The following is a 27,406-nucleotide window of genomic DNA, read 5'->3' on the forward strand; positions in this document are numbered from 1 at the left end:
CGGCAAAATACCATCTTGTCCGGGATTCGAGCGGTACTTGTCTCCCTGTTTTGCGGAGGGATTGATAAAGGTATTCGGGCTAATACCTGGACCAATAACCCTGATCAATCCCACCCCGCAAAAGAGCGTTACAAGTACCAGGACCGGTCGGACGGCCAGCTTAAAAAGACGAGGGGATTAGACCCCCCTTGCTAACGGGAGTGCCGTCCCCCGATTCCATAACAGTATGTTTGAAGTGCCTGCAATTCAGAAGCAATTACATTGTTGGTTGTTGTTGTTGTTGTGGGTTCTATACCGGCCCTCCATGAATGTGGACAAAGAACAAACTGTTCAGAACTGTTCCAAGTGTACAGACTATCAAAATCGCCTGCCTGCTGAGTCCCTGAAACCGACCCCTACACCGGATCTACCTTGGAATGAAATTGGGACAGATCTGTTCCAGTTTGATGCTAGGACATACCTGATAACGGTTGAATATTACTCCAGATTCATTGAGGTGGAAGAAGTGAAGGATTTACGCGGTAGTACAATTCTTGAGCGACTGAAAGCACAGTTCAGTCGACATGGTCTACCGGAGACTCTACGGAGTGATATAATGAGACTATGTACAACTCGCAACTTGTGAGAAAATTCTGCAAAGATCACGGAATCATTCTCAGAACGTCTAGTCCCAGTCATCCACGTTCAATGGAGAAATTGAGAGGGCTGTACAAACTGTTAAACGACTGGCGAAAATCTACAGACAAGCACCTGGCCTTGCTGGATTATCGGACAACACCAATGGAAGGCATTCACCTATCACCGGCTCAACTACTGATGGGAAGATGTCCGAGGAATACCCTTCCCATTGCTTGAGGTCTTCTGGTGCCTATGGATTACGACCGTGATGGTGTCAAAAGACACTTCGACATGGAAAAAGCGAAACAGAAGTTCTACCATGATCGTCACATGCTCAAAGATCTTCCACCATTACATCAGGATTATGAAGTTAGAATGGAGCCTCCTACGAGTTCCAAACGGTGGATGCCAGGTGTGATTGTGAAGCCCACCCAATGAGGGTGCTGCTCTCGATCAGTCTCTCGTTGATACTGATAACGCTACCAGTGAGGTCCATGATGGCTCAAGCTGTTCGTCAGACCTGAAGCCTCCAGCTTGTGATACTGCACCTTCTGTAGTATAGATCTGGTGAGCCTGGCAGAGCAGTCACCCAGCCAGTGTGTACATCTCGCTCAGTTACCCCATGTGTAACGTACCAATATTGGATGTTTGCTAACACTGAGTTGGATTTGATTCGTTGCAATGTTATGTGCATTTTCGAGTTTGATCTGTTGTTTATGGTTTTGCACGAAGTTGGACTTTGCAAGCGATCTCTGCTTCTACTTTTCTTCCTGCGTTGGTTTGCATCTGTACTATTTGCTCGTGTAACAATAACTAGGTCACTGCACTTTTCCATCTTGAGGGGAAAGATGTATTGTATGTTTCAAGTTGGTGGTTGTTGTTGTGCGTTGTCCCGAGGGACCCAGAAAAAATTAACAGTCTTCCGGCGCGGACCGGATGGCCTAACGTTGGAGTCCTGCTTATGTCACGTGATTCAACGTGCCGAATCTTCGGTCTTGAAATCGTGAATAACATCCTTTGATGGTACATGGCACGTGGTTCGCGTTTGCCGGAATAACTGACGTACTGTACTCGTACAGTACCATAGTGTAACATTCTACTCCACGCTACCTTACAGTACCGTACTTTACCTCCTTCTACCTTACAGTGCCGTACTTTACCTCCTTCTACCTTACAGTACCCTCCGGTGCGCCATGAACCGAGATCTCTCAGGTGAAGATCACAGATCGAACCCCCCGGGATCCACGAGCGGTTCCGATGTAGGAAACTCGGTCGTTCCGGGAGATTCTCCCTCAGATCGCGGGTCCAGGGTCGGTCCACCCGATGATATGCAGTCTTTACCCGGTACGTGACGTTCTCTCTGCACCTTGCTGTTACCTTTTCCCGTTACCGTGCTGTGCCTGTGCTGGTTCGTGCTGTGTACTTCACTACTATTTTATTTATTTCATGAATTCATTTAAATGGGGAATCTCATGATGGTTTGATTTGGGGGAAACTGAGGGAAAAGGGGACAGAGATTGCCGTGTAATGCTGAGGTAAAAGGGCGCAAGGAGTATCGTGTAATACTGAGGTGAGGTAAAAGGGCAGAGATTATCGTGTAATACTGAGGTAAAAGGGCGCAGAGCTTACCGTGTAATACTGAGGTAAAAGGGCGCAGAGCCTACTGTGTAATACTGAGGGAAAAGGGCACAAAAATTATCGTGTAATAGTGTAATACTGAGTTAAAAGGGCACAGAGTTTACCGTGTAATACTGAAGTAAAAGGGCGCAGAGGTAACCGTGTAATACTGAGGTAAAAGGGCACAGATTATCTTGTAACAGTGTAATACTGAGGTAAACGGGCGCAGAGATTACCTTGTAATACTGAGGTAAAAGGGCGCAGAGATTACCGTGTAATACTGAGGTAAAATTGCGCAGAGAGTATCGTGTAATACTGAGGTAAAAGGGCACAGAGAGTATCGTGTAATACTGAGGTAAAAGGTTACAGAGATAACCGTGTAATATTGAGGTAAAGGGGCACAGAGATAACCGTGTAATACTGAGGGGAAAAGGGTACGAGATAACAGTGTAATACTACGGTTAAAGGGTCCAGAGATAACCGTGTAATACTGATGTAGTGACTGATGATGTAGTGACTGGTTGAGAAGAGTGATGGAAATGAATGTAGAAGGAAGTAGAAGACGGGGAAGACCGAGAAAGACTTGGCTAAAGATGGTGGAAGAAGAAATGCGGGCAAGGGGGTTAACAAGGAGAGATGCAGAAAATAGGGCAAAATGGAGAAGATTGTCATGGGGACCGCAAGGCTAACCCCCGCTCTAGCAGGGAACATGGCCTTAAAATGCATGTTGTTGTTGTTGTTGTTGTTGTTGTTGTTGACTGATGTAAATGTGCCCAGCGATAACCGTGTGATACTGAGGTAAAAGGGAGCAGAGATAACCGTGTAATACTAAGTTAAAAGGGTACGATATAACCGTGTAATACTGAGGTAAAAGGGTCCAGAGATAACCGTGTAATACTGAGTTAAAAGGGTACGATATAACCGTGTAATACTGAGGTAAAAAGGTATGAGATAACCCTGTGGTACTGCGGAAAAAATCCCGCGACTTGGAGAAAACATTGAAAGTTACGTTTTAGGGTCGAGGAATTAAATTCAAATTCAAAACAACATTTATTTTCTTTAACAAAAGCACCATGGTACACAAAAGATTTTTAATAGCTCGAGGATGCCGAATCCCAAAAAGCTTATAGGGGGAATGCCTTTCCATATACAAAGGAGATATTCAGAACAAACTACAAAACAACATCGGGTTACATATAAACATGATCAAACTAAAATACGCAGTTTTGTGATTGTCTGACGATTTTTTACTGTAATACATTCGCTCGTCACTTATCCAATCTCAACCAAACTTGACAGGAGGACGAAGGATCACACAATGAAGGTTGTCGTGATTTCATTTGACCTCCTCCCAGAGGGGGTTTTCCTCGCCAATGGGGTTGGATGTGTAATCCGTGTTAAGATAGCTTTATTGTGGCGTTTTTCCAAGGCCGCTTCTCATTTCATAAGTAATAACAACATTTATGATAAAAGTATAATATTAATCTATATAATAATAGCGTAAGGACTCGACTTTGTTATCCCTTTTATGCCACACCCAGTGACCCGATGCCCACGGCACTAATGGATTTACGATCTACGAACCGCGCTCTTTGTTTATCACGTACAGCCATACTCGAAAAATCTGAATTAGCCGACGTTGGGGCCCAAAAGCATCCGATTAACTGCCGATACGACGCCATCTTACGACGCCATCGTATTGGCGTCTGCTGGGCGAAGGCGAAGCAAGCCGTCCACTGAGTGGACAGGCGAAGGCGAAAGCAAGCCGTCCACTGAGTGGACAATCCAGAGCATGCATTTGTGCCGGTGTCGGCGACCGTTGTCATATACGCACTCTTCATTCTCATCTTTCTTCCTAACTCTTACTCGGACAAGCAAATCCCCTATGCCATCCATAATGGTACACTCTATCCATACACCACATCCTCCCTTCCGTGGATGTTCCACGGGTTTCGGCTAGTAAAACAATATCCTCACTTCCCATGGGGTTTTGTGACTTGCGATATCCCCCACATCACCGACACCCTCACGGAAGTAAATTTTATTATCGGGAATTTAAAATGGTAAGGCACGGTCTGATCTTTTCAATGACCTGATCTAACATAAGTAAGAGTAATATTGAGGTAAAAGGGTACAGAGATTACCATGTAATACTGAGGTAAAAGGGTAAGCAAAAAGTGCGATAACCATAGAATTAGAATGCCTCAAGAACATCGGTTTCCTTCAAATGTATTTGTCTCGTGTTAAACAACAGTAACGAGTCTTTTAAAAGGTAATCACATGTGAGATGGAATTGACTGAATAGTTTGTTGTTGGAATATTTTTTTACTTCCGGAAGATGTACCCCACAAAGCGCCACCACATTCTATTGATACACCTTCACACCGGTTGTCCAAAGCGGAAAACCCCTTGGGGCAAATGAAGTCGTTACAACCTCCATCATTGGACCCTTAGTCCCCCTGGCAGGTTTGTTTGAGATTGGATAAGTAAGGACTGAATGCTTTGCGGTCACACAGACAGAAGAAGAAAAAAAACTGGAAGTCATGATCACATGATCCTGCTCACTCCTGTGGTTCAAATTCGGGTAATGAGAATTGGCAATTAATGGACAGTTAACCACTGTGCGCACGTGTTCCACCAAGACTCCGACATGTGAAAATTAAAATGTACCGTTGAGATTGTAAAGTGAGTATCTTTTGATAATATATTGTGATAAAGGCTTTCGATTAATTTTTTATTGAAACTTTTATAGTTTGGTTTAAATGGATTGTTCTCGTTTCAGATTTTATTGTGAGAGTGAAGATGAAGTCTAAGTTCATTGATGATTCGTTCCCTCAAGATGAAGGTTTGAACCACAAACACATTGTTGATATTGTAGTTTTATTGTTTCTGATAATACAACAACAACAACAACATGCATTTTAAGGCCATTTTCCCTGCAAGAGCGGGGGTTAGCCTTGCGGTCCCCATGACAATCTTCTCCATTTTGCCCTATTTTCTGCATCTCTCCTTGTTAACCCCCTTGCCCGCATGTCTTCTTCCACCGTCTTTAGCCAAGTCTTTCTCGGTCTTCCCCGTCCTCTACTTCCTTCTACATTCATTTCCATCACTCTTCTCAACCAGTCACTTTCATCCTTCCTCAACACATGACCAAACCATCTCAACCTGTTCCTCTTCACAGCATCACTCACAGGCTCTATTCCCATCATCTTTCGCAATTCATCATTTGTCTTCCTCTCTCTCAACGACACTCCACATCCACCGAACCATTCGCATTTCCACCCTTTCCAGCCTTCGTTGCTGCTCTACATTCATGACCCATGTCTCGCTCCCATAAATCATAACACTTCTCACACATGCAGCATACACCTTTCCCTTCAGCTTCAACGACACTCCCCTCCTCATCAGCACGCCACTCAGTTCCCGAAACTTCTTCCATGCACATCTCACTCTAGCAACCGTTGCCGAGTCTGATCCACCTTCTCCATTCAGCATGTCTCCGAGATAGCAAAATGTTTTCACACCTTCCAGCTTCACGCCATCTCCAAGATCCAACTCAACATTTCCTCCATCTGCAGCTCCCTCTGTGCACACCTTACATTTGAATGTAGCTGCCACACTGGTTAATGACCCTCTCAGACCACTACATTTTTGATGAACCCACTCAGCGCACATTGTACATTGAATGGAGTTCACTCCGACACCCTTCCTGCACACAGCACATGGCCACTTCCCAGTTCTTTCCACCTCACCACATGCTTTACCACTTGCCATCACCTTCGTCTTTCCTATATTCACCTTCAGACCTTTTGTCTCCATACTTTCCTTCCACTTGTTCATCTTTTCCTTCAGTCCATCCATACTTTCCGCAATCAACACCAGATCATCTGCATACAACAACTCCCACGGTAAACCCTCCTTTACGGTCTGAGCCAGCACCTCCATCACAGCTACAAATAGTAGTGGACTTAGTACCGACCCCTGATGCACTCCCACCTTCACCTCAAACTCACCACTGTTCCCGTCCTTCGTCCTTACAGCTGTGCGCGCTCTTTTGTACATTGCCATCACAACTCTGATCAACCATTCCTCCACTTCTAACTTCCTCAATGCCCATGTCAATACTTCGCGTGGAACCCTATCGAATGCTTTCTCCAGATCAACAAACCCAAGAAACAACTTCTTCCTCTTCTCCATGTACTTCTCCTGCAACTGCCTCACAATAAAGAGCGCGTCTGTCATTCCTCTTCCTGGCATAAATCCAAACTGCATTTCGTCGATCTTCCCCACCTTCTTCCTTATCCTCCTCTCCAACACCCTTTCCAATACCTTCATTCCATGCTCCAATAACTTTATTGCACGGTACGAGCCACACTCCAGAGGGTCACCTTTCCCCTTGTATAGAGGGACAAGGGTACTCAGTTCCCAATCCACTGGAATGCGGCCTTCTTTCACCACCAGATTACAGATCTCTGTCATTCTCTTCACACCCCAACTTCCTGCTGCCTTCAACATGTCTCCCACAACTCCCGTCGGCCCTCCCGCTTTTCTACTCTTCATTGCTTTTATCGCTTCCTCAATTTCCTTCTCAGTTAGCTTCTCTGCCGGTCATAAAACTGGGTTACTCTCTATGTTGCCATCCCATTCATTCTCTGTATTCAACAGCATTTCCATATATCTTTTCCATCTTCCTTTAATTCCATCTGGGTCCACAACGATTTGTCCCACTTCATCCTTCAAGCAACTCACCCCCATCACATCACACTTCTCTTTCGCTATCTGCTTTGCAATCCTGAATACCGCTCTCTGACCCTCTTCCGAATCCACGCGTTCTCCGAACATTTTCCTACATGTCTCCTGCGCCTTTGCTACCTCTTTCTTTGCAGCCTTCTTGGCTGCCTTATAACTTTAATGCTCTGCTTTTTCTGCTCCCGTACCCCTTGCCTTCTGCCACTCCTTGAACTTCTTACTCTTCTCGTCAATCCTCTTTCCAACTTCATCATCCCACCACCATGTTTCCGAGTGCCTCGGTGGTCCTTTTGTCCATCCACATACCTCACCAATGGCTCCCAACAGACTATCTTTCATTGACATCCAACCACTTTCAAGCTCAACCATATCATCCTCGACCAGACTCAGCCTCTCTTTTAATGCCTCCCTTACTGTCACCTCTTTCAACATCCACACCTTCATTCTTGGTTGGTACTTCACCCGCCGAGCTCTCCTCGCACCTTTCACCCTTATGTCGCAGACAACCAAGTGGTGCTGTGAAACAGCCTCCTCCCCCGGGGTTACCTTTGTGTCCCGGAGGTGCCCCCTATCTCGCCTACGCACCATCAGGTAGTCAACAGTTGTCGTCGACCCACCTGACGTGTATGTAACAAGCTTATTATCCCCTTTCTGGAACTGAGTATTACACATGAACAAATCAGCTCCATCAGCAAACTCCAAAATCCTTTCACCTTCTCCATTTCTCACACCATATCCGTAACCCCCATGAACTCCCTCAAAACCGTCCATACTCCTTCCCACATGTCCATTTAGGTCTCCTCCTATCACAACAACTTCCTCATCTTTCACGTTTTCCATCAGCTTCTCTATCGCACACCAGAACTTGTCCTTCTCTTCTTCGCTCCGACCAACCTGCGGAGCATATCCCGAGATGATGTTCACCAAGAGCTTTCCAATCATCATTTTCACCATCATCAACCTATCACTCACTCTGGTCACACTCACCACACTGTCTACAAACTCCTCAGAAAACAAGACACCAACACCATTCACGCCCTCCGGGCACCCTTGCCACACAAACTTGTATTTCTGTCCCTGCCTACCCTTCACCATTCTCACACCACTTCCCTTCCATCTCGTCTCTTGCACACAACATATGTCCACTCTTCTTCTGACCAATACTTCCACCACTTCTCCTGATCTCCCTGTCATTGTCCCTACATTCCATGTCCCAAACCTCAGAAACCGATCTCCACTTCGGGCCGTTCCCTGCCCATATGCAGTTGTAATTGTCATGGTTCTCTTTTTGAGGCAATGTTTTTATGGCCGGATGCCCTTCCTGACGCCAACCCTCTTAGTCACCTCTTACGACACGCAGGGATACGGTGTACCTATTCTAACCAGGATACACACCGGTCCAAGTCAATTCATGTAAAACTAAAAGCACAAGGATGGCCGAGTCGTCCTCCCAAATACATGACACATACAAGCTCCTCCACAAGCTTGAGATCACCATTGATAACAAAGAAAAGGTTCGTTTACACTGCACGTTAAGTAGCTAAGATGGCCAGGCATACAGAATGTAAACGCAACACTTTCGAAGGTGATGATGCATGAAAGAAAATGCTTGATGCTTGATGAAATGAAAATGAAAATGCTTGATGAAAATGCTTGGTGCACGAAAAAAAAACGATCAATAAACTATATTCCCAAATGGAGCACTCCCAAAGATACCCAAATACAGACAAAGGGAAATCCAACTGAAAAACAAAGAGGTGTGATTTAGTGGGCACTTAGTCTTAAATCGGCTGGTGTATCTCGTCAGGAATCGTCAAAGATCGTCCGAGGCCCTGGCGTCTTTGCGCATGAAACACACTCCTTGGCGCGAAGTAGGCCTTCCGCGTGAAGCGAACGGCCTTGGCGTGCAGCTCGCTCTTCCCAGGCATGCTTGTCCTCACGATGTCTGCACGGAAACCACAGCTCTCCGTCCACAGTTCCCCTCCTCACGACCGACCCCAGCAAGACGTCAGAAGACGACCGCTCCTGATGAAGCCGGGACTCGAACTCGCACGACGTGAGAATGTCTTGCCTGATCGATGTACCTCCAAATTGGCTGGTGTATCTCGTCTGGAATCGTCAAAGATCGTCTGAGGCCTTGGCGGGAAAATGTGTTCGTTGGCGCGAACTTGGCCTTGCTGCGTGTCCGCTCCACGCACAGCTTAAAGAAGGTCCGCAGGACGAACCGCCGCTTCGAAGTCGGCACGAACCAGGACGCACAGCTTAAAGAAGGTCCGCAGGACGAACCGCCGCTTCAAATTCGAATCTGATAATCTACCATATAAAACACAATGTCAGTTTGTGTGGTTGTACAGATGTCTGTCCTCCTTCATAAGGGTAGGTTTAAAGGCCAATTTTTAAACGCAAATGTGTGTTCACTATGGTCTATTTTTGAGGATAAAGCAAAATCGGGAAACATTTAACATAGACAAGCAATTATGTCTCTTTAATTGGAATTGTAGATGGTGGCTTGCAGACCGAGCCTCAAGGACGGTGTGCAGAAGCGTTTTTTAAAATAACAAATAATACAAGGCACATGGAGGTGAAATTCACTGCACAATGATGTGCAACGTGCACAGAGTAAAACGAGTGTTCATTTACATCCATAGGATGTCTGAAAAATAAAGAAGAGAAAAGCGCATCTGCCACTCGGATGAGGCTTCAGACTTTGGCACACTCATGAGGCTGTGCCGTCCAATAAACTGTTCCAACCCGTCATATTTGACGGGCTTCTTCGTGGTAATGTTATAATGAAGAGTAAAACTTACCACTGTATATCCGGTACTTGTTATTTCTCCCAAGGTATAAATGTCCATCAAGTTTTGGAATGAAATCATGAGACATACTGTAGAAAGCTCGAGCAATGAGACTGTGTCACCAATATGCCTCCATGTAATCCCTGTGCATGACAATGGGTATATGCCGTCATTTACTGTCCTAAAAATTAACAAGTTTGATTTAAATCCCTTCAGCTGTTTTCAAGTATCACATTTTTACCAGACACGGCAGGTTTCACATCCATCGGTGAAGCTGTTTCGGAGAAGAGGTTTTTTTTTTTTGTTTTTTTTCGGCTTTCAAGCCAATATGGCTGCCAAACTACGTGACATATGACATTAAAAATGTACACTCCTTAAATGTATGGGCAGGGGATCACGTTTGTGAAGTTTCGTGTTGATCGGATAAGGTTTGTTTTTCAATCCAAGATTGCTGCCAAACCACGTAACCTACGGACGTCATCATTTTCAAACTAAATGCAACAATAGTGTTGGATGACATTTGTCAAATTTTGCAGTTTGTAAAATAGAGTTCTGGTAATTCTGATAAATTTTCGTTTTTGTTTTTTATAAATTCGTAAATTCGTTTTTGATAAATTTCCGTAATATTGTCAACTAGCTGAAACCCGTGGAACATCCACGGAAGGGAGGATGTGGTGTATGGATAGAGTGTACCATTATGGATGGCATCGGGGATTTGCTTGTCCAAGTAAGAGTTAGGAAGAAAGATGAGAATGAAGAGTGCGTATATGAACAACGATCGCCGACACCGGCACAAATGCATGCTCTGGATTGTCCACTCAGTGGACGGCTTGCTTTCGCCTTCGCCTGTCCAATCAGCGGACGGCTTGCTTCGCCTTCGCCCAGCAGACGCCAATATGATGGCGTCGTAAGATGGCGTCGTATCGGCAGTTAATCGGATGCTTTTGGGCCCCAACGTCGGCTAATTCAGATTTTTCGAGTATGGCTGTACGTGATAAACAAAGAGCGCGGTTTGTAGATCGTAAATCCATTAGTGCCGTGGGCATCGGGTCACTGGGTGCGGCGTAAAAGGGATAACAAAGTCGAGTCCTTACACTATTATTATATAGACTAGCCGAAACCCGTGGAACATCCACGGAAGGGAGGATGTGGTGTATGGATAGAGTGTACCAATATGGATGGCATAGGGGATTTGCTTGTCCGAGTAAGAGTTAGGAAGAAAGATGAGAATGAAGAGTGCGTATATGAACAACGTATTTATTGCAATCTACTTAAATGACAACGCTACGATATACTTTTGAAAAATGAATGGATTCATAATAGGAATCGGCATAGCACCACTCTGGCCATTTTTTATGAGACTATATGGTGTGGGTTGGATTTGTGTGAACAAAATCAAGAAAAAGGTGACACTTTGTAGAATCCAACTTACACTGTGTATAAAGTGTCACCTCCTGACTTTGTATTTTACATTGTTAGAGACAAAACAAACACTAAATAACATAGCCACATACCAAAAACGTGTATTTTCAATTTTCACTTGTGCAAAAATGCTACTCACAATTACATCGCCTGTGCATCGGCCTGTGATTGAGCCAGAGAGTTGGCCTGTGAGTCAACTTCCTTTCCAATGTCTGCAAGAGTTGAAATACTGATTGTGCATGTGTAAAATTATATGAAAGAAGAACATGCATATCAATAGACGATGCCATTGAAAAGGAGCGCAGCTGTCAATAGAAAAGGATGTCTGACTTATCAATTTGACATTATTGCACAGGAAATGACAAACAAAGAAACAGTTCATTTCCATCGGGTAATATTACGATGAGAGATCAGCCGATACCTTTATTATGTCCATCAGCATCCATGGCACTTATGAAAGAAAAAAAACGTGGCATCAGCCAGCCGCAGCCAACTATCACATACCGTCTCGAAGTCAATGCCATCCTTTTATCTCTTCGTATACACCTCACTGATTTCTACCTTATCGTGAACAGGGTAAAGCCTACTTTGATAATCATGAACGGTGGCAGATGCAGGAGCGAAACGTAAGCGTAGGCCTCGGCCCTACCTATCCAGTTGTTGTTTCCGTTGTGTAAGGGGGGAAAAAAAACAAACATTTTGGCCTCAGACATTTGAGAGTACGTCGTTCCGTGAACTTTTTGAACGGGCCTCGTATGCCATGCTTCGTCAACGTTGGGTTGTTTTTAAATGATTTGAAGGATTAACTTAAGCACCGTGAATAGAGCAGATACTGATGGGCTGCTGATCGGTTTCACTTCGTTGTTATCACAGTATATGGAAGAAATTATGGTAAACCCACCTGATGAGGTTAGCGTACACCGCCATCGATGACACCGGCACAAATGGCGGAACAGATGGATTCTTCTTCATCGCATTGCATCGCATTCTCTTCCTGCGAAACTGTTTCATAGAGCTGTGTCGTTTATGTACATTTTTAGCCGCGTCGCAGACGCTGCTCATAGAGTGCACTATGCTGTTGTTACCACGTCTTCTTCTTCTTCTTCTTCTTCTTCTTGTTGTTGTTCTTGCAGAGAAGACAAAACCTCAAAGCTCCACCCATTCTGGGAACCATAGCTCCACCCATTCTGGGAGAGCCTTCATATAAACAAATATCCACCATTTTATTAACTCGCATAGCTTTGAGGCCTGTTTTGTAGGCCCGTGGTGTCTTCCTCTCACACAGTTTTCTTTCAAATCAAATTCGATATATCATTTCATTTTTCACAGTCGCCAACATAGTTTTAGACTCGGTTGAAAAAAAACGGGAAGAAAATGCGATGAAAGTTGCCCTTTATAGAACGAAATGAATTCTCAAAGGCCTGTAACTTCAAGTCCATTGACATATATTTTTTTTAAATCGCGGCATGCTCAGTCATACACCGCCCGAAATAAGAGACGGGAAAATGCCGAGATATATATATTTTGTTTAAATCGCGGCATGCTTAGTCATACACCGCCCGAAATAACAGACGGGAAAATGCCGAGATATATTACAAATTCGTCCATTTGATGACAATCGTCACGATGAAATATTTAATTTATACGTCGTCACAATAATGTGGAGAGAGGAGCATAGCTTCGTTCACGTGTCGCCACACACGGGAAATTGCCGAGATATATATTTTTTTCAATCGCGGCATGGTCAGTCATACACCACCTGAAATAACAGACGGGAAAATGCCGAGATATATTAAAAATTCGTCGCCACACACGGGAAATTGCCGAGATATATTTTCACTTTGCACAAAAATAACATCAAGTAATCGAATCAATAGGAATGTCCTGTGCCTATAACATCGACGTTATAGGCACAGCTGCATCTAGGCATTGTGTAACATCGACGCGGCTTTTGTTTTAATTAAAACTTTTTGTACTTATTTTATTACATTCACGTCGTTTCACATTCTTGACTTCGTGGAGCTTCAATCTTTTGTGGTTCAAAAAAATAAAATAAAGATGGATTCTTCTTCATCGCATCGCATTCTCTTCCTGTGAAACTGTTTCTCCATTTAACGTTTCCAAAATCAAAACTTCAAAAACTTCTTCACTTCGATTCGAAAAAACTTCAAACTTCAAAAAACGTTTCCAAAACGTCACTCCATTTAACTTTATTAAAATGACGATAAAGACCATTTGACCATCGCCTTCGCCCAGCAGACGCCAATACGATGGTGTCGTAAGATGGCGTCGTATCGGCCGATAATCGGATGCTTTTGGGTCCCAAAGTCGGCGAATTCAGATTTTTCGAGTATGGCTGTACGTGATAAACAAAGAGCGCGGTTCGTAGATGGAAAATGCATTAGTGCCGTGGGCATGGGGTCACTGGGTGCGGCGTAAAAGGGATAACAAAGTCGAGTCCTTACGGTATTATTATATAGATTGTGTTTTCAGGATATTTCATCAGGAAAAATCGTGTGTGTGTTCGTGTGTGTGTGTGTTCGTGTGTGTGTGTGTTCGTGTGTGTGTGTGTTCGTGTGTGTGTGTGTTCGTGTGTGTGTGTGTGTTCGTGTTCGTGTGTGTGAGTTCGTGTGTTCGTGTGTTCCGAAAAATTATGGACCTGAATTTGACGATCCAACTGCGCAACTAGACATGGGCCCTATGTCGGTAATATGTCAATTCACCCCATCTTCAATTCTGCTCCTTTGGAAAGGTCAACTTCAATTTTCTCAACCCATAACAAATATTTCTCTGCGTTTAATCATAAATATGCCTGTTTTAAAAGCTCTTCTCTCCAGGATTGAGGAAGAAGATGCGGGAATTAGAGCTTAATGTCGTGGTTCTTACAGTAACATTTTTTATTCCAAGACGGCAGGAACCTTGAGAAGGACAGTTGAGGACACAAAATTGTAAATACTAATACTTATTGCAGTAAAAGTCTAAAAATATATGAGGGTAAACAGAAGGAGCGTACAATCAACAACGACAGCCACAACAACCGAACGGAGTCCCTCAAGGCTCACTCCTCTCCCCCACACACTTGAATCTTTTCATGCACAACAATCCACAACCAGCCGAGAACATACAAATAGCTTCATAAAATCACATCAACACAATAGCAACATCAACACAACAACAGCACAACTTAAACCTTTCCTCAGCACCTGAGGGAAAGGTTTAAAACGTGATAATTTTACCATACCTCCAAAATTGATCTGCAACAGCTCCATGATGCAATGAATGGCTCTGTGGAGATGCTGTGTGCGTCTTTAGTGTGTGGGCCCATCTGTTTAGTTCTGTTTATCTGTTTTATCAAATGTCGGAAATGAAACTCTTCATAGTAATATCGAGTACTGCGAGACGTGGGCTTGGAACATAATGAGCACCTCTCGAGTTTTATATCATTTGCCATTTATTTTTAACGGTTTACTTCAGATAAATGTAAGTCTTTTGATTTAGTCATGCTATTGTTTAGTTTTATTGAGTGGTTTTTTTTGTTTCAGGTTTTATTGTTGAGGTGAAGGTGAAATCTGAGTATGTTGAATCATCCTTTCAACACAAAGGTCTGAACCACAAGATTCTGCTTTTCATATTGATGAGAGTACATTGTGCTGGAGCTTGTTCTCTCTCTTTCTCTCTCCCTCTCTCCTTCTCTCCCTCTCTCCCTCTCTCCCTCTCTCCCTCTCTCCCTCCCTCTCTCTCTCCCAGTGGTTGTTGGACTTTCCTTAAGGCCATGTCACAACTTAAATACCAGCTAGTTGAAAAACAAATTTTATCTCCACATTGAAACGTCACGATATATGTCGAGATACATGTGGATATGATGATTATGATATAATTAGTCGGTAACCAACTTGCAATCTCAGTGATAGAGATAACATCAAGATACAACGGGATCACTTTCATGTTACAGATGCTGATGGGAACCTGATGGTTGATCCTGCACTCGTTCAACGTCCCCTGAGAGGTAACTAAGTCTTCCTACTTTCACTCTCCATGTAATTAGGTGTGCCAATATGCTTGAGGTGAGATGTGCTACTTTTTTTTTTTTTTTTTTTTTCCCCTCGTGGGAAACAACTGGACTTGCTGTTTGTTAACAGACAGAAACTTGATCATGACATGAGTTCAAGGAAGCCTTCATCCAAATCGACTAAACGTAACATGCAAGCACACACTTTCATCATCGGATGAGGTGACCGTTTCCAATTGCAGTGTTTGTCATTTGCGGGCCCCATGCAAAATGCAAGAAGAAGAAAAAGACATAAGATGTCATAGTCCCCATCCTGGTTTTAATAATTTTGCTGCACAGAGTTACAGGCTGTCAGTCGCCATCTTAGGTTGGATGACAAAACAAAATCTTCTCCAAATTTACACTCTCATTTATTGTCTTTGTGCCAGGTTTAAAGAGAATCGGTCCATGCATGTTCTTGAAATGGATGGGAACACGTCTAAGTAACAAAATGGCCACCAGTCGGCCATCTTGTATCTGATCTCGAAAGAAATGACGTGCATATGTAACTTTTCATTCATTCATTATTATCTGTGTGCCAAATGTGATTATCTGTGATTGCATTATCTGTGTGCCAAATTTGAAGACAATCGGTAAATGTATGTCCGTGAAAAGGTTGAGGACATATTCAATGTCAGGTTTTTTTACAACTAAAATGGCTGCCAGTCTACCAGTTGGCCCTTTTTGATCAGATCGCAAAATAAAGTGAGGTGCACGTGTATGCCATCATGTACTCTGTGCATGTGCGATGTTTGAACAAAATTGGACCACGCATGTTCAATAAATGGCCTGGGACACGTTTAAGTAACAAAATGGCCGCCAGTCAGCCATATTGGATCTGATCTCGAGAAATAATTATGTGCATATATAAGCAATAATTTATTGTCTGTCTGCCAAGTTTGAAGAAGATCGGTAAATGCATGTCCGAGAAATGGTAGAGGACGCGTTCAACATTGGGTTTTTTGCAACTAAAATGGCCGCCAGTCGGCCATCTTTGATCTCATCGCGAAACAAAATGAAGTGCATATGTATACCGTCATGTATTGTCTTTTTGCCAAGTGGATCACCCACAAAGCAGTGGGTCAGACACACGGGGGAATGGTCGCACACACACATGGGGGGGGGGGGGGTGGGGGGGACTGGGCCACACACACACACACACACACACACACACACACACACACACACACACACACACACACACACACACACACACACACACACACGGGGGACTGGGTCACACACACACACAGCGGAGTAACAGTCATTGCCTGGTTTCCTTTGCTTGAGTTGTAATCAAAATGTACCTTTGTTTCTTCAAAAAGTAATTTATGATCGAAGACGTGTTGATTCAGTCTTAAAATGAACATCATAGGCCTGTCAGAGGCCTATGGACCACATGACTCTTCTTCATTTTTAAACTTGAATGTATCGAATACGAATACGTTTCACTTCACAAAGTAAAAATAGATTAAAACCTAACGTTGTATTCCATAGTTAAATATTGTATTTAATAGTTCGTTAGTAGTTGCATAGCTAGATATATTTTCATCGTTAGATCATTCAATATTGTATTCCATAGTTAGTTTACATTATTATGTACATTTTTGAAGTACTGTATTGTTTAATTAATTCCATGGTTGGAAAAGAGTGGACTCGCTTTAAACAAACTCTGCATACACCCTAGGAATATGTAAATATATAATTAGACTTCGGTTTGATCCCAAACTTCATTATTCAGTCGCTGTACTTTTACTAAGTAATAATATAAATAACGAAGTCCTGGGAACGCTCTCTCCTCTCCTTCACATCTCTCATTCCCCTCTCTCCTTCCCTGTGCCCACATCTCATCCAACCAGTCGACACATTCAAAACGGCTGTTGGAATACATTTCGCCAATTTTCTCAACTTTAGCTGAAACTGAGTGTTGAACTATCCCAGCGACTGTGATGGTGAATTGGAGTCGAGATAAAGCCGTGTCATCGGATATCTATAGATATCTCAGCATTTTCCCGTCTGTGTCATCTTGGGCGGTGTAAGATATATCAAATCGTGAAAAGGCGCGATTATTTAATATATCTCGGCCTTTTCCTGTCTGGGTCATCTTGGGCGGTGTAAGATATATATCGAGTCGTGAAAAGCCGCGATTATTTAATATATCTCGGCATTTTCCCGTCTGTGTCATCTTGGGCGGTGTCAGATATATCGAGTCATGAAAAGCCACAATTATTTAATATATCTTGGCATTTTCAGCAATTTCTCAAATGTCTCAGCAATTTCCTGTGTGTGCGTTTATTTCTCAATTATTGCTGAAACCGAGTCTAAAACCATCGATAAAAATGAAATCGGATGGTGAATTTGAGTCGAGATAAAGCCATGAGAGAGACTTAATGAACTTTGGGCGGTGAAAGATATATCGAGTCGTAAAAAGCCGCGATTATTTAATATGTCAGCATTTTCCCGTCTGTCATCTTGGGCGGTGTAAGATATATCGAGTCGTGAAAAGCCGCGATATTTAATATATCTCGGCAATTGCCCGAATTTCTAAAATGTCTCGGCAATTTCCCGTGTGTGCGTTTATTTCTCAATTATTATTGCTGAAACTGAGTCTAAAACAATCGATAAAAATGAAATCAGATGGTGAATTCGAGTCGAGATAAAATCGTGAGGGAGTCTCAATGAACTTTTATGTTACAGGCCTTTGAAAATTCATTTCGTTCTATAAACAGGAACTTTCATCGAATTTTCTTGCCGTTTTTTAAATCGATTCTAAAACCATGTTGGCGACTGTGAAAAATGAAATGAGATATCGAATTAGAGTTGAAATAAAACTATGAGAGAGAGCAAGACACCACAGGCCTAACGAAAGAGGCCTCAAAGCTATGCGAGTAAACAAAATGGTGGATATTTGTTTTTGAAGCCTCTTCCAGAATGGGTGGAGCTACTCCCTCAAAGGAGCAGGCCACACCACCACAGAGACTCACAGACAGACTCACAGACAGACAGAATCACCTATGGAGAATATATATATATATATTATTTCCTAAATTGCTCCCTTAACATCCGTAACCCTGAATTAACCAGAACTGACAATTGTTACAAAGTACATTGTCAAGCTCCTGCAGTAAACCTAAATTTATATGGGTTTTTATGAAGCTTTGGGATCCAAAAAAAATGGGGAATACATACATTTACCGCTTTACATGCAATGTTAAAATTATTACCGAAAACTTCCTGTTGTTTGGCTGTAATGACTTGGAAAGGCTTTTGACCAGGAACATATGTGCTATTTCTCATATCAGTGAAAGTAACGCTATCAATACCTAACTCCGTTCATATAACATTGATGTTAAAATTTTTCTAAACCACCACAAAACTATTAGCTGCTTTACCTGCCACAGCTATAACAGGGTGCTACTGGGACGTTCGATACTTGAAGGAAACCCGAAGATTTGAACCATATGTTTTCAAAAACTTCCTCAATATGACGGACCCAGATTGAGTCCATTACAGAGTATGAAAGAGGTGGGGATTGGCATTTCGGATCTGCCGAGCATTTTCGGCCATTTTAACCAAGAAGCAATCCCTACTCTGCAAGGCGGTTCTGAGATTTTGAAAGGGGAGTGGTAAATCCATATAGCATGATGGATCATCTTAAGGCTCCTTCATTTACACCATACAACTTCAAAACAAGATCACTCCTTTAATTGATATCAAATGTAACAGTGAGTTGACAGCTGACATGAGCAAAGGCATATCCATTGATGTGTTCACATCAAATTCTATTTTTATACTTTGCTATATTTATCATGAAGATGAGTTTTAATTTCTGGTGTTTATGGAATGACTCAAATGCAGCTTCTGCTGGGTGAGAGATGAGTGCAGACATGGGGCGAATTTAAGATAAAAATGGAGCCCATTATGCTTTTTTTACGGCGTAGCCCATCGGGCACAGCAGTCTAGAACAGTGTATGTATGTATGTCCCGGATTGTCCCCTCAAACGTATACCAATCAGAGCTGAGGATCTGGTCACATGACAGGGTGATGTGATTACGTTTGATGTCATTACAGTGGTGCGGCGGCTGACTCCGCACACCGCCATTTTGATTTATATGCCGTTCAGGCAAAACATATCATCGAACCTGTCATATATCACAATCGCCATGCTCTACCTTTACTTTTATCATTCAGTGTGAAACACAAACAAATCGATTGTTAAAGTGACCATCAAATATCGAAAGCATAGACGTTACTGCTCTTCCATCAATACGGTACGTATAGGCCTTAGGCCGCATGCTTCATCTTCGGACCGCTTTGGACAAATTAAGCCCAGGTTTCTTAATACAGTAGTGTATCGTTTCAATAGTATCGTTTTTGTAATAGTAATAATATAGTAAATATAACCATAACACTTTAATCCCAATGTCGTGAATACAAAGTTAATGGATTGAAGCGGTGTGTGGTTCATGAATCAATGATGAGCGGTGTTCGGCACTAATATTAATAATCCCAGTATTAACAGAGAATAAAAGTAAGGAATTAGCCTCGGTTTTTTTAATGGTAATATCATTTTTGAAATCATGATAAATGTAACGTTAATATTATAGTAAATCTAATCGTAACACCAATCCCTTTGTAGTGACTGCAAACATCCTGGAAGTTAAAATATATCATCTTCTACATATTAAAGTAGCGGCAATTTTGTGACCGTTACATCATTATGTTTATGATGTCATTACGACGGCATACTCCACCGACCGACATTTTAATTTACTAGTACACCCGCTCACTACGGGAGCTGCAAGAAGGGTAATTCTTCTTTGGGGTACATAAGATTACAGTCGATCTATGGTCGGGTCTCAAGAACATTGTGTGTGTTCATTTACCAAGGTTATTGTGGAGATTGACAAGTGGTGTAAGCATTCGAGCAAGCACTCCATTCAAAATCGTTAAGGAACAGCTGCTTGGTAAATGAGCACACCTCCAACCCTTGTGGGGTATAATCCAGATTACAGTAGATCTTCGCTCACTTCTGTCAGTAAAACTTACCCCATTGATGTCGGGGATTCCACCAAATTTTTTGTTTAACGTTATAAGCAGCATTAGCGACTGTTTAAAAAGCTAATCATATGTTTGTGGTTTATAATATTTTACAAGCCCGGCTATGCCGCTGTTAGACTTTTGGTCTTGTTTGTTTTATATTTCTCAGCAATAATGATTTGTTGATGCTTTTCTGAATTGTTTTTCAGGGAATCAAATGAAAATGGTTTCTTGTTCCAAGTCTAGTTCTCACTTTTTTGACAGCGAAGTTTCTTTCAATCAGAACATGACACAGACTTCTTGTCAGGAAGTCAACAAATATAGTCGTGTTCTAACAAAGAACAAAAATTGGATTACGACATTCAAGAAAACTAAAAGGAATGAGAAGCCGCACATGTGTTCTGTTTGCAAGAAAACGTTCAGTTCATTAAAATCTTTAAAAATATGTCAAAGATTACACAAACGTGAGAGGCGACACAAGTGTAATGTGTGCAGCAAGGAATTTCCTCATTTATCATCGATGAAATGTCATCAAGTAAAACACACAGGAGAGAAGCCTTTTCAATGTCCTGTGTGCAGCAAGACTTTTGCTTTTTCATCGTCTTTCAGTCGACATCAAAAAATACACCGCAGAGTGAATAAGAGGCCATTGAAGTGTTCTGTTTGTAAAAATAATTTTTGCAATATCTGGCAATTGAAAATACACCAAAGAATACACACAGGAGAGAAACCTTACAGGTGTACACAATGCAACAAATCATATCTTGACTCATCAACTTTACGGAAACATCACAGAACACACACAGGAGAGAAACCATACAAGTGTTCAGAATGTGGCAAATTATTCAATTATTCAGCAAGTTTACGTAAACATCACAGAGTACACACAGGAGAGAAACCTTACAAGTGCCCGGTGTGTAACAAGGCATTTGCTGATCTATCAAGTTTCCGAAACCATGAACGAATACATACTGGTGTGAAACCCCACAAGTGTACTGTATGTAACAAGGCATTTATTACTTCATCAGGTTTACAAAAACATAAACTAATACACACTGGTGTGAAACCCTACACGTGTTCTGTGTGTAACAACGCATTTACTGCTTCATCAAGTTTGCAAAGCCATGAACGAATACACACCCGTGTGAAGCCCTACAAATGTTCTGTGTGTAACAAGGCGTTTAGCCAATCATCAAGTGTAAAAAAACATGAACGAATACACACCGGTGTGAAACCCTACAAGTGTTCTGTGTGCAACAAGGCATTTACTGCTTCATCAAGTGTAAAAAAACATGAACGAATACACACCCATGTGAAACCCTACAAGTGTTCTGTTTGTAACAAGGCGTTTAGCCAATCATCAGGTTTACGAAAACATGAACGGGTACACACCGGTGTGAAACCCTACAAGTGTTCTGTGTGCAACAAGGCATTTACTGCTTCATCAAGTGTAAAAAAACATGAACGAATACACACCCATGTGAAACCCTACAAGTGTTCTGTGTGCAACAAGGCATTTACTGCTTCATCAAGTGTACAAAAACATGAACGAATACACACCCGTGTGAAACCCTACAAGTGTTCTGTGTGTAACGAGGAATTTACTGCTTCATCAAATTTACAAAAACATGAACTAAAACACACAGGTGTGAAAATCACCTAATCTGAGAGAAATTAACAATGTGAATTTTGCAGCAGCACTGTATGTCCAAGAGAAAATAACAGGAAAAACGATAGATCTGATCATCTGAACAGAAGCAAAACACCACAATGGAAACAGAGATTGAAGAAGCAGAGACTAACTGAGGAAAGGAAACGGGACAAATATAACAATTCAGGAGGGGAGACAGAAGCCTAAAGCTCAAGAAAAGAATCAGACAAATAAAAAAGAAATACAATATTGAAAACAATGGGCTAGAACCATTAGCTGTCCATAATAAGCTCCAAATAGAACATATGGCAGGGAAAATTAAGAAAAACTGCGGCAAACAACGGAAGAAAGCAAAATCAACAGTTTGAAAACAACTCAAAAAAGTTCTACAGAGAACTCGGGGAAACAGAAACAAAATGTGGCAACTCCTCCTAAAAAAGAGGATCTTGGAAAATTCTGCAAATGGATAAATGAAGACAAAAAAGAACACAACAAAGAAGCAGATTGGATATGACACTTCGAAAAGAAAAAGCATCAGCAACAGGAAATGCACTCGATGATAATTAATTGATGGAGAAAATCAGAAATCAGCTCGAAAAAGTGCCGAACTTCAAATGCCCAGGCACAGATGGGATTCCAAACTTCTGGCTACAGCAACTGTATGCTTTCCACCCTCACCATGCTCGAGCATTGAAAAACTCATCCAAAGGGAACAGTCAATGGATAAATGGTTCACTGAAGGTGACGCTCTTCTCATCCCAAAATCCAATGAAACCCATCCACTTCATAAATATAAACCGATAACATGCCTACCAACAGCATACAAACTTGAAACAGGATTAATTACCGATGAAATTTATGAACACCTCACTCAATGAGAGCTTTGGAGGCAGAACAGAAAGGATGTAAGAGAGGATGTTATGAAATGATGGACCATTTGTTATTAAACAAGACCACACTAGAAAATTACAAGCTTCGAGAAACCAACTTATCCACAACCTGGATAGATTACATAAAAGCCTTTGACAGTGTCCCACATTCATGGATTATAAAATGCATGCAAGTTTACAAAGTTAACCCCCAAATAGTCACACTGATTGAGAAAGCAATGACGATCTGGAATACAACGCTGATGCTAACTCCTCACTTGGAAGGAAAGATTGAAACCCCAGGAGCAAAGACAACCTTACAAGTATCTTACAAGGTGACGACCTTTCCCCTCCTATTTTGTCTGTCTCTGGAGAAACTGAGTATCCTCATCAATGAACAAGGACACGGATACAATCTAATGTGGAACAGAAAATGACCCAATAACCTAGGCAGGTTACGTGCCTCGGAGTTAAAGACCGTTACGGCCTTCCGTCATCCGGTGGTGTTAATCGTGGGTGACCCGACTATCTTGAGGACACATGAAAGTCTACAGAATCTTGTTTCTCACAGTCAGAGTCCTTTAGGTGCTTTTTTGCAAACTCCAAGCGGGCTTTCATGTGTCTTTCACTGAGGAGAGACTTCCGTCTGGCCACTCTGCCATGAAGCCCAGATCGGTGGAGTGTTGCAGTGATGGTTGACCTTCTGGAAGTTTCTCCCATCTCCACACAGGATGTCTGGAGCTCAGCCAGAGTGACCATCGAGTTCTTGGTCACCTCTCTTACCAAGGCCCTCCTCCCCCGATTGCTCAGTTTGGCTGGACGGCCAGCTCTAGGAAGAGTCCTGGTTGTTCCAAACTTCTTCCATTTAAGAATTATGGAAGCCACTGTGCTCTTGGGAACCTTCAATGCAGCAGAATTTTTTTTATAGGCTTCCACAAATCTGTGCCTCAACACAATCCTTTCTCTCAGCTCTGCAGACAGTTCCTTCGACCCCATGGCTTGGTTTTTGCTCTGATATGCATTGTCAGCTGTGATACCTTATATGGACAGGTGTGTGCCTTTCCAAATCATGTCCAATCAATTGAATTTACCACAGGTGGACTCCAATCATGAAACATCTCAAAGATGATTAAGAGAAATGGGAGGCACCTGAGCAAAATTTCAAGTGTCATAGCAAAGGGTCTGAATACTTATGTAAATGTGATATTTCAGTTTTTTCTTTTTAATAAATTTGCAAAACCTTCTAGAATCCTGTTTTCTCTTTGTCATTATGGGGTATTAAGTGCAGATTGATGAGGGAAAAAAATGAATTTAAACGATTTCAGCATAAGGCTGCAACATAACAAAATGTGAAAAAAGTGAAGGTGTCTGAATACTTTCTGAATGCACTGTATATGTTGCATGGGGAACACGTGCTTCTGTGGATAAAGGAAGAATAAAATGATTCTTGTGTAAAATTAATTCGATTCTCATTGAGCATTTTATTGTGGATGTGTTAATGTGTGCACTAAATGTTTGGAAACTTTCTGAGAATGGTGAAAGTGTGAAATTATGAAAGTGAAATATGAGTGCGAAACAACATGGAGAATATTCTGGATGTCATGAAAGAGTGAAAATGTTATCCAACTCACTGTGCAGCCGCTCAGGGTGTGTTTCACAATGTACTGTCGCGTTACCCACGATTAACACCACCGGATGACGGAAGGCCGTAACGGTCTTTAACGCCGAGGCATGTAGCCGAAACTGGTGTGTGGTTCGTCGTGGGTGGGGGAAGGAGCGGGATGCTTACCTGCACGGAGCTCACGGTGTTTTATCCGAAACCCACAGACACAGAAACATGACAACAAATGAAATGTACAATAATGAATTTCATGAAATTAATGCACGGACTGAAAATGAACGGTGAGGTAAATCTATAATCCCAATCGAGGTACCTCCACATGCAGACTCAAACACCGACAGGGGAATGATAAAATAAAATAAAATCCCCCCTTTCTGCCGGCACTCAGCTTTGCTCTCGACGAGGAGTGTTTAAATGAATTCGCTCCCCAAGGCGGCCCAAAGCCGCTCACGTGGGAAATGGATCTCCCGCGATGAAGCTAACTCCAAGGGCCTCTCAATCACTCACAGCAGGCAGGTTGGTGGTCTTTCCGTCTTCTACCGACTCCTCTCTGGCCTTGCTCCCCCAGCTCTCTCTGGGCTCTGTCCCGCAAATATTCCTACAGGTCGCACAAGATCTGCCTGCAACCCTCTTATGGTTAAACTGCCAAAATCAAGACTCTCTGCTCACCTTCACTCCTTCATTCCTCTTTTCTCCCACCTCTGGAACAAACTCCCTCACTCTCTTCAATCCCACTCCACCCTCCAGGTCTTTAAAACAGCTGTTCACCACCATCTCTTATCTTCCCCCATCCAAAACCTTGATCTTTTCTACCCCCACTAATTTCACCCCAATTCCACTTTTTTGAAATACCAACTTCTGGCCTGGAAGTCCTTGGTGTGCTTGTGTTTTATACTTCTCCCTCCCCCCACCCCCTTCCCACGCCTCCTCCCCCCAAGCCCTCTCCCTTCCACACATCTCCCTGCTCTCAAATGTTGTGTTTGTGTGCTTCCCCTTCTCTCCCCATCTTCCGCTCCCTCTTTTTATATATTTTGTTTGTCTGGTTGATTTGTTTGTGAAGTAAATGTTAGCTCTTTCACGACCCTCGATTCAGTATACAAAAAAAAAAAAAAAAAAAAATGCACAAGATGGCACGAAGGCCCTCTCCGCATCACCACAAATGTGAGGGGGGTTGTGCGGCTGGTCCTCTTACGCTCTTGTCTCCCTTGAAAAACACCACCGACAAACAACACCCTTGGCTCCAACATGCAAAGGTTCTCTGATCTCCAAACAGCCCACCCCAAAAAGCGCACATGAGCCAGCCGCAGCCAAGAGCCAGAGACAAAAGTGATACAATAAAGAGCCCAGTACGTTAGTGTTACGGATTCGTAACTTCCGTTATTGGGGTTTTCACCCACTTGACGTAGTTCTGATCTTATGTACTATTATTATCTTCAAAAGGTTTATTATTCAGGAACGGTTATCTAAAGTTAAAAAGGCTAACTTTAAATGATACAGAAAACCGAACCGAAAGAGGTGAAGAGGAAGAAGCGGTGCGAGCAGAGTCGGGGAAGAAGCTGGTTGCTTTGCGGTCTGAACGAACGTTGTCGAGCAAGAGTCACATACTTTGGGGTTCCTGCGAAAAAGGAATTCCTGCGATAAAGTTGGTATCGCGGTGACGGATCATCCTGCGTGTCAGGTTTGGCGTTAGATTCCGAAGAATCATCGCTAGGTCGTGACGACTCGAGAACCACGAGCCGTCGGCCATTTTGACTCGTGCGCTTCACGCGTCGAGCAAACTTTCCTTGCTTCGTCAACCATTTCCACCGCTTTCAGACGTATCTGTGGTGTGTGTGGGCACCGAGGCTTTTGACGATTACTTTGCGGCTCGCCGACCGTGAACAGTGAAAGTTCATACCTGGAAGGTGCCTTTGGATTTCCCAATCACTGCGAGTGCGCCTTTGTGCTTCTGTAACCACGTGACCTTCTTTTCTCCGCTTTGGGCCGCGTGCGCCTTTGTGCCGTTTTGGGCGGCGTGTCTGGGCTTGTCCTCTGAACGAGATTCTGGTTTCGATTCGACATCGTTCCGTTGATCACTGGAGGGGATCCACTCTGAGCTCGAAGACGGAATATAGAGACATTGGGGAAGGTTCGTTGCCACTCACTTGGAGCAGTGAGTTACCTTATGCATGTTAGCTGATGGTACCATCATCTATATATATAAAACACAGTTTGTGTGTGTGTGTGTGTGTGTGTGTAATGTTACCGATAGACTCCTAAACGGAGAGGCTTACGTGCTTAATATTTGACATAGACATGGCCATTGAGCCTGGGACGAACATGGCCGAACTCAAAATATTTGACGATCAATATTTTTTATTCATATTTACTTACCTCAGCGCATTTCAGCGAAGTACCCGCTAATCTCAGCCGGTTCCAGAGCAGCTCGCTGATTCGCTCAGAGCGATCACATGATTTTCCATTCCCGCCGCCAGCCTGATTCGCTCAGAGCGATCACGTGATGTTCCATCCCGTCACGTCACACGTTTTTTCACCTTTTATGCGATCGTGTTTTGTATCGATTTTGTGCGATATGAATTAAATGTCTTTGAAACAGCTGTGAAACGTCTTTCCACAACCCTTCCGTAACCGATTGGAGCAGTTTATTGCCGCACAAAACGAGATCCGCGAAGTGAGTTGGTCGAGTCGTGCTGACCAAGATGGCGACACGGCGGCTTCACTTTTCACGGAGTATGAGCGTTCTATATATTTTCAATTCAGTGCGCCCGTGATTTGTGGCATAGACATGACCATTGGGCCTTCACGGTGTAATTTGTGCGAGGCTTTTGTCCGAGTGAGCTTGAGTCGAGAGGGCGAATGTACGGGTTGGGAATGTACGGGTCTCCCTTCCCCGCCCGGCAACGCCGGTACTGGAGGACGTCACAGGATCGGTGAGTCTCCAAAATCCGCTTCGTGCTGTTGCGAATATGCAGGAC

General features: G+C 42.9%; 1 protein-coding gene across 1 annotated transcript; it reads left to right on the forward strand.

The window, feature by feature from the left end:
* The first annotated feature begins 1,561 nt into the window (after window positions 1–1,561).
* On the forward strand, window positions 1,562–24,258 carry LOC137427483 (uncharacterized). Its single transcript, XM_068117016.2, has 6 exons — window positions 1,562–1,641; window positions 1,796–1,962; window positions 5,018–5,080; window positions 14,744–14,803; window positions 15,154–15,207; window positions 20,500–24,258. Exons 2-6 carry the CDS (start codon window positions 1,812–1,814, stop codon window positions 21,951–21,953), a joined length of 1,782 nt encoding a protein of 593 aa, XP_067973117.2. The 5' UTR covers window positions 1,562–1,641; window positions 1,796–1,811; the 3' UTR covers window positions 21,954–24,258.
* Window positions 24,259–27,406: the final 3,148 nt, after the last annotated feature.

The sequence above is a fragment of the Myxine glutinosa genome, chromosome 5 (assembly GCF_964187855.1).
Source record: "Myxine glutinosa chromosome 5, kmMyxGlut1.1, whole genome shotgun sequence".
NCBI lineage: Eukaryota > Metazoa > Chordata > Myxini > Myxiniformes > Myxinidae > Myxine > Myxine glutinosa.